Source organism: Schistocerca serialis, unplaced genomic scaffold, assembly GCF_023864345.2.
Source record: "Schistocerca serialis cubense isolate TAMUIC-IGC-003099 unplaced genomic scaffold, iqSchSeri2.2 HiC_scaffold_884, whole genome shotgun sequence".
In the NCBI taxonomy this organism is placed as follows: domain Eukaryota; kingdom Metazoa; phylum Arthropoda; class Insecta; order Orthoptera; family Acrididae; genus Schistocerca; species Schistocerca serialis.
The window spans coordinates 1,000,160-1,012,656 of NW_026048501.1; the positions used below are offsets into that span (position 1 = coordinate 1,000,160).

At 40.5% G+C, this 12,497-nt stretch overlaps 1 protein-coding gene across 1 annotated transcript in view; it reads right to left on the reverse strand.

Annotated features, from left to right (window-relative positions):
• Positions 1-12,497, reverse strand: part of LOC126452490 (ubiquitin carboxyl-terminal hydrolase 32-like) — a gene marked incomplete at its 5' end in the record, with an annotated part of 138,535 nt that overhangs the window by 19,168 nt on the left and 106,870 nt on the right. The window contains 1 exon segment of the mRNA XM_050091083.1: positions 3,295-3,387. Within this exon segment, the coding sequence (XP_049947040.1) occupies positions 3,295-3,387 (93 nt within the window).

Consider the following 12,497-nt stretch of genomic DNA (forward strand, 5'->3'; position numbering starts at 1 on the left):
AATTATTGAATTTTGATCAAAAATGACATCACATAGACATCACTCAAGAATTGCTGAATGATGTCGACAATAATCCAGAACATCTAAAGGAGGTCATCACACGTGAAGAAACACGGGTATTTGGCACGATGTCGAAACCAAGGCCCAATCGCCACAATGGAAACTGCCTGAAGAGAAAAAAAGAAAGGAAGAAGAAGATAAGGTTCTTCTCACTGTCTCCTTTGATTAAAACGGAATGGTGAATTGGTAATTCCCGTTTCATGGTTGGACGCTCAAAAAGGAATGCTACCTGGAAGTTGGGCGCCATTTGCATGAAGCAATCCACAACAAATGACCAGAACTGTGGCAAAGCCACTCATAGCAATTCCATCACAGTAATGCTCCTGCTCTCACCTCAATAATCGTATGATATTCTTTCACAAAAAACAAGACCACTATGTTGCTTCAGCTATCGCATTCACAACACTTGGATCCCTACGACTTCTTTCTATTCCTGAGGCTGGAGAGAACGATAAAAGGACATCGTTTTGTCACCACTAATGAGACAAAAACAAAATTGCTGAAGGAGCTGAACACCATAATGAAAAGAGTTCAAGAGGTGCTTCCGAGATTGGAAAAAAAACACTGATACGAGTGTATTATATCCGAGGGCGATTACTTTTAAGGGGAGAAAGTTGTTGATGATGAATAAATAAAGATTCTTTGAGAAAAGCAAAAATTCCCATTATTATCTGATCACACCTTGCTATTAACTACCAAGTGTGTGTGTGTGTGTGTGTGTGTGTGTGTGTGTGTGTGGCGCGCGCGCGCGCCACTTTATAGTTGGCGTGTGAAGTTTGTGCTCAATTTGGCCACTGGAGACCACCCGTCATGCTAACACAACAGCAGCGGTGTGAGCAACCTGCCAGCTGTGCCCCATGGGAACTAATTACAATACAGGCCGGAACATAAGGCTCCACCGGGCGATTGTGTAGTGTTAATTGTATTGTACAGGGTGACACATGGGAGACGGACGGTGTTTAATGAAATAATACTCAGCCAACTTTAAAATTAATGCATGTTTATTTACACAAAATCAAAGATGATTATTTTCCATTTTAGTTAAAGTTATTTGTGAAAAATAATGTCAAGGTGATGTCCATCATTTCAAATGCAGGGCTCAAGTCTCTTCTCAAAATCCTCCATCACATGGATTAAAATCTCTGCAGGGATGGCAGGAATTTCTTGAATGATTGCATTCTTCAACTCGTCCAAATTTCGTGGTTTGTGGTTATAGACACAGTTCTTAAGGTACCCCAACAGAAAAGAGTCACATACTGACAAGTCGGGAGACCTGGAAGGCCAAGGAACATTGCCAAAACGTGAGATAATCCGGCCAGGAAACATGCGTCTAAGAACTGTCATTGAAGTGTTTGCGGTATGCAATGTTGCCCCATCCAGCCGGAACCAAACGCATCTTAAAGGAATTCGTTGTCTTCTTAGTTCTTGTTTCAAGAATGTTCCAAACATACAAATGTGATGAACCAAATTAACAGTAACTGTGGCCCCATTCTCTTCAAAAAAAATAAGGTCCAATAATGTCAACAGAGCCAAGAGCACACCAGACTGTTACTTTTTCTGAGTGTAGAGGACGCTGGTGGATAAGGTGTGGATGCTCTGGAGCCCAGGAGTGTAGGTTTTGCTTATTCACGGTCCCGTTTAAATGAAAATGAGCTTCATCGTTCATCAATAAAATTTCATTTTCATTCGATCCCAAAATCACTTGCATTCTGTAAGCGAAGTCTTCTCGTACAGCAAAATCAGTTTCCTTAAGTTGTTGGACAATGAGCATTTTGTAGGGATGGAATTTTGATTATTTATGCAAAATTCATCTAACCGATTCACGATTGATTCGTAACTCACTAGCACGACAGCTAGCTGACCGTCCTGGGCTTCTGACTGCCGCTTGCCTTACCCTTTCAACATTTTCTGGTGTCTTTACTCTGCGACTCGGGCCAGGATGCTTCTTATCCAGTATGTTTGCAGTTGATCTGAAGTTTTCCACCCATCTGAGGATTGTGTTACAGCTTGGAACAGCTCCATGTCGACCGACACTAAACCGCACACGAAACAATCGCTGCATGGCAATAATAGACTCCCAACTTTTCACGAAACTGTCATAGATGAACACTCGACGTTGCAAGTCCCACTGCTCCATAGTGGCTGAGTAAATGAAATGGCGTCTTATGTGGATCAGAACTATCCCCATGATCACCACCTCCCACCACTGTACTACGCAGTTGAAAACCGTCCGTCTCCCGTGCGCACCCTGTACTCGCCATTCATGAGTGGGTACTGTTCGAGCAATTAATTATCGTGTTCTTGCATTATAACGCACTTCATATATTAACAACCGACCACTGTCCTCAAAGAAAGCAAGCACTGATGACAAGTACTGCAATAGACAATAAAATATCCAACAACCTAGGGTCAACCTCAGCAAGACCAATTATATTGATTACTATTCTGAAAAAAGAAGCTCACTAGAGATAAACATTGTACACTAGTGCCAACAGATACATAGGGTGCATTGTTCCCAATTCTTAAGTGTCCAGACAGCTAACAGGCTTCACTGGGAATTCAACACCCACCAAATATCCAGCAACATTTGCCATCTGGATAATTGCCAGAACCAGAGATATAAATTTCTCAAAATCTCCCTACTTCTATTTGCTTATGTGTCATGGAATAATCTTCTGGGAAAATTCAATGATGTCTGAAAAAGTCTTCGCAAGTCGGAAAAACTTTGTCCGAATTGTGTGTGAAGCGACTAAGAAACCCATGTTGTAATCTTTTTAAGCAAATATGAATACTAATCGCTTCCTCACAATATTGCTTTTAAATCATGACATTCATGCTTCACAATCCTCCTTAATTTGAAATGAATGAGTCATACCATTATCATAACACAACAAGGAACTGTGAAATACACTGTGACCTGAAAAATTTTACCGATTCAGAAAGGTGTAAAATACATTAGCACAAAAATCTTCAAGTTGCTTCCAAGTAATTTTGTGTGTCAATGAGGTGGTAATACCTATTTAAAAGCAGTCTAAAAGAGTTCTTGCTTGAAAAAAGTATTTTTATTCTCTACATGAATTCTTTAGCAGAGATAAATAAGATTATTTCCCATATATTTCTGTGATTCCTGCTTTAATGCACCTTGCTGCTTTAATTATATTAATCTGAGTTCTGTAAGTCAAGAATGTGATCTTTTTTACTGCACCAATTAAATAGTAGATATTAGTGACTTACCTTACAACTGCTGTCATTGTAGCAGTACCACCGTCCATTTGGATTGCACGCATACGACACATAATGGCCACCTCCTAGGATGCCTGAATGTGACTAGAAGAAGAAAAAGTTAATTTTACTGTCAAATGTATTGAAATTAAAAAATGCATATACAAAATAAATCTTGTTACAGCACTGTTGAAAAAAAAAACTAGCTTGACAACATTTTGTATATTTGCTGTCTGACCTGCAGTCAATAACTTCAGTCCTTTGGCTAGGTACATCTTTATGGCTTAATTGACAATATTACACAATCACAAACAGTGGCATAAGATAAAAGACAGTCATCAATGTTATTAAAACTTGGAATATGAAACAAACAGAACTTGCAAAAAACTCACAGCGTGTGCGCGTGCCATTCGGCCATTCGCCTTCCCTACCACAGTCCTGACATGCTATTTCCATGTGATATTGCTTCGCAACGTTACACCCAGATTTTTAAACAACATGACTGTGACAAGTAGGACACTACTAATGCTGCATCCAAACATTACAGGTTTGTTTTTTGTACTCATCCACATTAACTTACATTTTTCTACATTTGAGCCAGCTGCCATTGATCACCCTGACTAGAAATTTTGACTCTTTCGTCTTTTTTCAACCTTCAGTCACTTATCTTCGACACCTTCCTGCAGATCATCTATGTGTATAGAAAATAGCAACGGTCCTATGGCACATTCCTGGGGCACTCCTGATGTTACCCGTCTCCAACACTCGCCGTTGAGGACAACACACTGTGTTCTATTACTTAATAAGTCTGGTTAATAGACTGATCTGGCACTTTAACATTAGCCACAATGATCTCACTCTGTTGGTGTTGCAAAAGGCTGAAAGCAAGAACAAACTACAGCCATTATATTTCCCCGATGGCAGGTAAGGACAAAATATTATTAAGGTGTGGGAACTATTCACATGGATCTTATTATCAAGAAAAACAGTCTGGCATTCTACAGGTCAGAGGGAGGAAGGTTACATCCCATAATCAGACAGATATGTTAGAGAATTTAAAAAGAGAAATGGGTGAAGTACAATGGCAGGAAGAACAAAGTTCTGACAGGGGAGTACACAGTTACAAATACAACATCAGAAAGTAGTAATGGAGGAGTAGATCTAATGATGAATAAGAAAATAGGAATGTGAGTGAGCTAACATGAACAGCACAGCACTGTCAACACACTATCATAGCCAAGACAGAGATAAAGCCAAAACCCACCACAGTAGTACAGGTTTATATGCCTACTAGCTCCACAGATGATGATGAGACTGAAATAGGGTATGATGAGATAAAAGAAATTAATCAGGTAGTTAAGGAAGACAAAAGTATAGCTCTGATGGGGACTGGACTTCAATAGCAGGCTTACAAAAATGTGAAAAGGAAAAAAAGAGCAGGTGTACATAAACTGGAGGAAAGGACTGTAAGAGTAAGCCACCTAGTAGAATTTTGCACAGAGCACAAATTAATTGTTGCTAGGACTTGTTTTAAAAATTGTGAAAGAAGGCTGTATATGTCAAGGATGCTTGGAGACACCGTAAGGTTTCAGATACATTTTATAGTGATAAGACACATATTTTGAAACCAGATTTTAAACAGAAAATTATTTCCAGAGTTGGATGTGGATTCTGGATACAATTCCTTTGGCTATGAACTGCAGATTGAAACTGAAGAAAAAGCATAAAAATTAGACTTCTAGGTGGTGGACCTGGATAAAATGGCAGAATAAGAAGTGTCCAAGAGTTTCAAATGGAGCATCAGGCAATGATTAACTGAAGAAAGGGAAGAGGAATATCGCACAAGATGACTGCATAGCTTTTTAGAGAGAAAATTATGAATGCAGCAAGAGTCAAATAGGCAAAAGCATACAGCCTGGTAGAAACCCTAGAATAACAAATGAGACATTGGATTCAATTGGAAGAAGGAGAAAATACAGTTACTGAATTATATGAAAAAAATGTAAATTAATGACAAACTATGGCATGCACAAGCTTTATTCAACATGTAAACATCATTACAGATATTTGGATTTAGGTTATGAACATGTTTGATATGCCTGCCACAATGGCAATGATGTGGCGCAGACAAATAGTGAAATTCTGCGTGACCCATTGAAGTGTCAGAACATCGATGCAGTTGATGAACTCCAGATGACTGTTTTCTGGTCAGCAATGGTTTTCGGGTTATTGCTACAAACCTTGTCTTTAATATAGCTCCACAAGAAGAGTTGCATGTGTTCAGATCCGGAGTAAATGGTGGCCAATCAAGGACCATGCCAGTGGCCTCTGAGTACCCCAGAGTCAGAAGGTGGTCCCCAAAGTGCTCCTCCAGGACGTCATACACTCTCCTGCTTCAATAGGGTCGAGCTACGTCTTGCATGAACCACATTTTGTCAAAACCAGGGTCACTATGGATAATGAGGATGAAATCTTCTTCCAAAATCTTCATGTACCATCTGGTAGTCACCATGCTATCAAGGAATATTGCATTGATTATTCAATGACTGGCCATTGCACACCTCATAGTCAGCCACTGAGGGTGAAGAGACTTCTCAATCACAAAATGTGGCCTCTCAGTCCCCCATAAGCGCCAATTTTGCTTATTGATGAACCCATCCAAATGAAAGTGGGCTTCGTTGCTAAACCAAACCATGCATGTGCATACTAATTCCCATCATGGGCCATGGCCAACTATGTAGTTTGACCTCCTAACGCAAACCATTCAGAAGTTATGACCATTTTATTTCAATAATTGTCACCCTGTACAAAACTGCAACAAATAAAGCAGACAAGAGGAAATGCAGATATATAAAAAATGAGATTGATAGAAAATGCAAAATGGCAAAACAGGAATGGCACAAAACAGCAAAATAGAAACTGCCTGAAGAGAAATTAAAGCTGTAGAATCACGAACAACTAGGGGAAACACAGACACTGTCTACGGAAAATTGACAACATTTGGAGGGAAAACATTATCCTGTACGAATACTAAGAAATCAGATGGCAACCAGCACTAGGAAAAGAAGGGAAGCTGAAACATGGAAGGAATACATAAGAAGGTGCAGGATGGAACAACAAAAATATAGAAAGGATAGAATGCTACCCAAAGCTACATATATAGAAGGCATTGAATTGCAGAAGAAACAGCTGAAGAAGGTAGTAGCCTGCTCTCTCTCTCTCTCTCTCTCTCTCTCTCTCTCTCTCTCTCTCTCTCTCTCTCTGTGTGTGTGTGTGTGTGTGTGTGTGTGTGTGTGTGTGTGTGTGTGTGTGTGTGTGTGTGTGTGTGTGTGTGTGGGCGCGCGCGCGTTACTTCTGATGAAGGATGATCCCAAAAGCTGAACATTTCTAGCTCACTGCCCCCCCCCCCCTCCTCCTCTCCTCTCTTCCACCCCCTTCAGTGTGCTTGTCTGTGACACCTCGGTGGGCAGCAATCTATCCTTTCCATATTGTTGATTAAATAGGAGGGCTACATGAAGGAAACCAACTTCAAGATAACATTATGGGAAAGGAAGCGATAGTTGGTTGGTTGGCTGGCTGGTTGGGAGGGGGGGGGGGGGGGGCAACAGTGAGGTCATCAGTCCCATCAGATTAGATAAGGACAGGAAAGGAAGTTGGCTGTGGCCTTTCAAAGGGACCATTGCAGCATTTGCCTGAAGCAATTTAGGAAAATCACAGAAGACCTAAATAATGGTGGCTGGACACAGTGTTGAACCATCATCCTCCCTAATGCAAGTCCAGTATGCTAACCACTGCACCACCTCACTAAGTACAAGGGAAGTGGAAGTAGATGATGATATACGAGATACGATACCATGAGAAGAACTGAAAGAGAACTGGAAGACCAAAATCGAAATAAAGCACCTGGTGTTGAAACATTCACGTGGAAATATTGAGCTTTTAGGAGAACATATCATGAGAAAACTAATGTATCTCATATGTAAGATACGAGGGCAGTTCAATAAGCAATGCAACACATTTTTTTTCTGAAACAGGGGTTGTTTTATTCAGCATTGAAATACACCAGGTTATTCCCCAATCTTTTAGCTACACAACACTATTTTTCAACGTAATCTCCATTCAATGCTACGGCCTTACGCCACCTTGAAATGAGGGCCTGTATGCCTGCACGGTACCATTCCACTGGTCGATGTCGGAGCCAACGTCGTACCGCATCAATAACTTCTTCACCATCCGCGTAGTGCCTCCCACGGATTGCGTCCTTCATTGGGCCAAACATATGGAAATCCGACGGTGCGAGATCGGGCCTGTAGGGTGCATGAGGGAGAACAGCCCACTGAAGTTTTGTGAGCTCCTCTCGGGTGCGAAGACTTGTGTGAGGTCTTGCGTTGTCATGAAGAAGGAGAAGTTCGTTCAGATTTTTGTGCCTACGAACACGCTGAAGTCGTTTCTTCAATTTCTGAAGAGTAGCACAATACACTTCAGAGTTGATCGTTTGACCGTGGGGAAGGACATCGAACAGAATAACCCCTTCAGCGTCCCAGAAGACTGTAACCATGACTTTACCGGCTGAGGGTATGGCTTTAAACTTTTTCTTGGTAGGGGAGTGGGTGTGGCGCCACTCCATTGATTGCCGTTTTGTTTCAGGTTCGAAGTGATGAACCCCTGTTTCATCACCTGTAACAATCTTTGACAAGAAATTGTCACCATCAGCCACATGAAGAGCAAGCAATTCCGCACAGATGGTTCTCCTCTGCTCTTTATGGTGTTTGGTTAGACAACACAAACCTTTGAATATCCCAACTGGTGAACAATTGTGACAGCACTACCAACAGAGATGTCAAGTTGAGCACTGAGTTGTTTGATGGTGATCCGTCGATCATCTCAAACGAGTGTGTTCGCACGCTCCGCCATTGCAGGAGTCACAGCTGTGCACGGCCGGCCCGCACGCGGGAGATCAGACAGTCTTGCTTGACCTTGCGGCGATGATGACACACGCTTTGCGCAACGACTCACCGTGCTTTTGTCCACTCCCAGATCACCGTAGACATTCTGCAAGCGCCTATGAATATCTGAGATGCCCTGTTTTTCCGCCAAAAGAAACTCGATCACTGCCCGTTGTTTGCAACGCACATCCATTACAGACGCCATTTTAACAGCTCCGTACAGCGCTGCCTCCTGTCGGAAGTCAATGAAACTATACGAGACGAAGCGGGAATGTTTGAAAATATTCCACAAGAAATTTCCGGTTTTTTCAACCAAAATTGGCCGAGAAAAAAAATGTGTTGCATTACTTATTGAACTGCTCTCGTATATGAGAGAACAAAATACCTTCAGACTACAATTCCAAAAAAGGCAAGGACTAACAAGTGTCAATATTACAAAACCATTAGCTTAATAGTTCCTATTTGTAAAAGACTGGCAAAAATATGTACACGAGAATGGAACATCTGTTTGAAGCTGACCTTGGGAAAGAACAGTTTGGGTTTCAGGGAACTATGTAGGGCAATACTGACTCTACAACTAATCTTAAAGATAGTTTAACGAAAGAAAACCCTAAGCTTATAGAATTTGTAGAATTAGAGAAAGCTTTCTAACAGTGTTGATGTAGTATATTACTGAAAATTTGAAGGTTGTAAGGATAAAATACAGTGAGCAAAAGAGTGCCCATTCCAACCATACCGCTGTTACAAAAACTGAAGGATGTGAAAGTGAAGCTGTGGTTGAAGAAGGGAGTGAGACAAGATAGTAATACATCACCAATGTTATTCAACCTGTAACACCAAGCAAGCGGTGAAGGAAACAGAGGACAAATTTGGAAAGGGAATTAAATTTCACCAAGAAGAAATGAAAACTTTGAAGTTTGCCAATAACACTGTAATTCTTCAGAGACAACAAAGGAGTTGGAAGATCAGTTGGACTGCAGATAGGATAATGAAAAGAGGTTATAACATGGCTATTAACAAAAGTGAAGCAAGGATAATGGAATTTAATTGAATAAGAGCGAACTTCAATGTGAGATGCTTTTAATGGCTACCACGGCGAAACTATCTCGAAACCTGACTAAACACAGTTTTCTGAAACTACTTCACCAAAGAAGGCAAAGAACATATTCCAGAATTCAAATCAAAAACAGCTGTCAACATGAGTAACTTATAAGTAGATATCCTCATTTTAGCAAAGCAGCTTCAATCACTGAATAAAATCTAATTTGTCATGGGCGATGGGAACACGATTTTAGGGGAGGAAGTACAAAGATATTGTTACAGGGGAACATGGGCTTGGCAATACAAACAAGAGAGGGGAAAGCTGAGTTCCGCCACAAATATCAGTTATTAAAAGCAAATACTTAGTTGAAGAATCACAAGGGGAGGAGGTACACTTGGAAAAGGTTGGGACATCTGGGAAGATTCCAGTTAGATTACACATCATGGTCAGTTAGAGATTCTGAAATCAGATATTGGATTGCAAGGCATACCCACGAGCAGATATAGACTCAGATCACAATTTAGTAATGACGAGGAGTAGGCTGTAGTTTAGGAGACTAGTCAGAAAGAATCCATGTACAAAGATGTGGGATACATGATCTTCCTGAATTTCTCTGACGCTACAGATACTGTGATAATGAATAGCTTAGGAAGCAATTAAGTTGAAGAGGAATGGATGTCTCTTAAAAAGAGCAATCACAGAAGTTTGAAAGAAAAATGTAGGTACAAGAAAGGTAACTGCGAAGAAACTGTGGATGATACAAGAAATACTTCAGTTGACCAACAAAAGAAGGGAGTATGAAAATGAGCAGAAAAATTCAGGAATACAGAGATACAAGTCACTTAGGAAATAAATAAATAGGAAGTGTAAAGAAGCTATGGTAAAATAGATGTATGAAAAATGTGAAAAAATCAAAGAAGAATGATTGTTGGACTGACTGACTTGGCATATAGAAAAGACAAAACAGCCTTCAGTGAAATTAAAAGCAGGCGCGGTAGTATCAAGAATGCAATGATAATTCCATTGTTACATATAGAGGAGAGAGAGCAGATAGGTGAAAAGAGTGCACTGAAGGCCTCTATGAGGGAGAGGACTTGTCTGATGAAGTGATGGAAGAAGAAACAGGAGTAACAGAAAAGATACAGGGGAGCCAATATTAGAATCAGAATTTACACGAGCTTTAGATGACTTATGATCAAATAAGGTGGAAAGGATGGCTATCATCCCATCATAAGTTCTAAAATCATTGGGAAAAGGGGCAAAAAACCACTATTCACATCAGTGTGCATAATGTATGAGACAGACTATATACTATCAGCCTTTTGGAAACATATCATCCACACAATCAGATGACTGCAAGAACTGACAAACACGAGCATTATCACAAAATCAACTTAACAGCTCACACATTCAATTCACTGACAAGAATAATATACAGAAGAATGGAAAAGAAAATTTAGGGTGTGTTAGGCAAAAATCAGTTTCACTTTAAGAAAGGTAAAGACAGTAGAGAGGCAGTTCTGACATTGCGAGTGATAATGAAAGCAAGACTTAAGAAAAATCAAGACATTCATAGGATTTGGCGTCCTGGAAGAAGCGTTCAACAGTGTCAAATGGTGAAAGATGTTCAAAATTCTGAGAAAAACAGGGGTAAGCCGAAGGGAAAGATGGCTAATATACAATATGTACAAGAGCCAAGAGGCAACAATAATAGGGAAAGAGCAAGAACGAAGTTCTGGCATTAGAAAGTGTGTGATACAGAAATGCAGTCTTTTGCCCCTACTATTCAGTTTTTACATTGAAGAAGCAATGAGGGAATGAAAGTAGGTTCAAGATTGGGAGCAAAATTCAGGGTGAAAGGAAGGATATCAATGATGAGATTTGCTGATGACACTGCTATCCCGAGTGAAAGTGAAAAAGAATTACAGGATGTGTTGAATGGAATGAACAGTCTAATGAGTATAAAATATGGTTTGAGAGTAAATTGAGGAAACAAAAATGTAACGAGAAGTAGCGGTTATGAGAACAGTGAGAAACTTTAACTTCAGAACTGGGGATGATGAACTAGACGAAGTTCAGGAGTTCTGCTACCTTGGCAGCAAAGTAACCCATGATGTATAGAACAAGGAGGACATAAAAGGCAGATTATCACTGGAAAGAGGGGCATTCCTGGACAAGGGGAGTCTGCTAGTATGAAACATAGGTCTTAATTTGAGGAAGATATTTCTGAGAATGTATGTCTGGACCAGAGCATTGTACAGCAGCAAAAATCAGTTGGGAAAACCAGAACAGAAGAGAACTGAAGTGTCTGAGATGTGGTGCTATAGAAGAATGTTGAAAATTAGGTGAACTGACAGAGTAAGGAATGAGGAGGTTCTCCACAGAATTTGGGAGGAAAGGAATACATGAAAAACACTTTAAAGAAGAAGGGACAGGACGATAGGATGTGTTAAGACGTCAGGAATAACTTCCATGGTACTAGAGGAAGCTGTAGAGGATAAAAACTGTATAAGAAAAGAGAGATTGGAACACATCCAAAAAATAATTGAGGACGTAGGTTGCAATTGCTACTCTGAGATGAAAAAGTTGGCACAGGAGAGGAATTAGTCACAGGCTGCATCAAACCAGTCAGAAGACTGATGACAGAGCGGAGAGGGATCATCTCTTTTGGCCCATATAGTATGAGGGTAATACCAAAAGTAAGGCCTCCAAAGTGCTGGGGCTGCAGGGAAACTGTTTGTATGGCTGTTGGCTACACTGGTTTTTTCCTTGTCCCCTCCACGCCAAGCTTCCAATAGCTTCTAACACCAGAAGCAAAGTTCATGTAGTTATTCAGTTTTTGAGTGCAAAAGACATTAAACCAACTGACTTTCATAGACAGTTGATGGAAGTGTATGGAGAGTCGTGTATGGATGTCAAAAATTTCTGCCAATGGTGTAGAGAGTTCGCAGGTGGTCATAGTGAAATTCATGATGAAGAAAAGAAGCAGGAGCCTGTCAATTCCCGAAGAGACAATTTCAAAGGTTGAACAAATTGTGCACCATGATTAGCTGATTGCTTTCAATGAGCTCTGCAATGTTGCTCCTGAGGTTTCTCAAAGCACCATTCACCGGACTTTATCTGAAGTACTGAAGTTTTGGAAGCTGTGCACACAACGGTCCCAAGAATGCTGCCAGAAAACCACAAAGGGCAACGCTTGAAAATTTCCTGTCAATTTCTTCAATGTT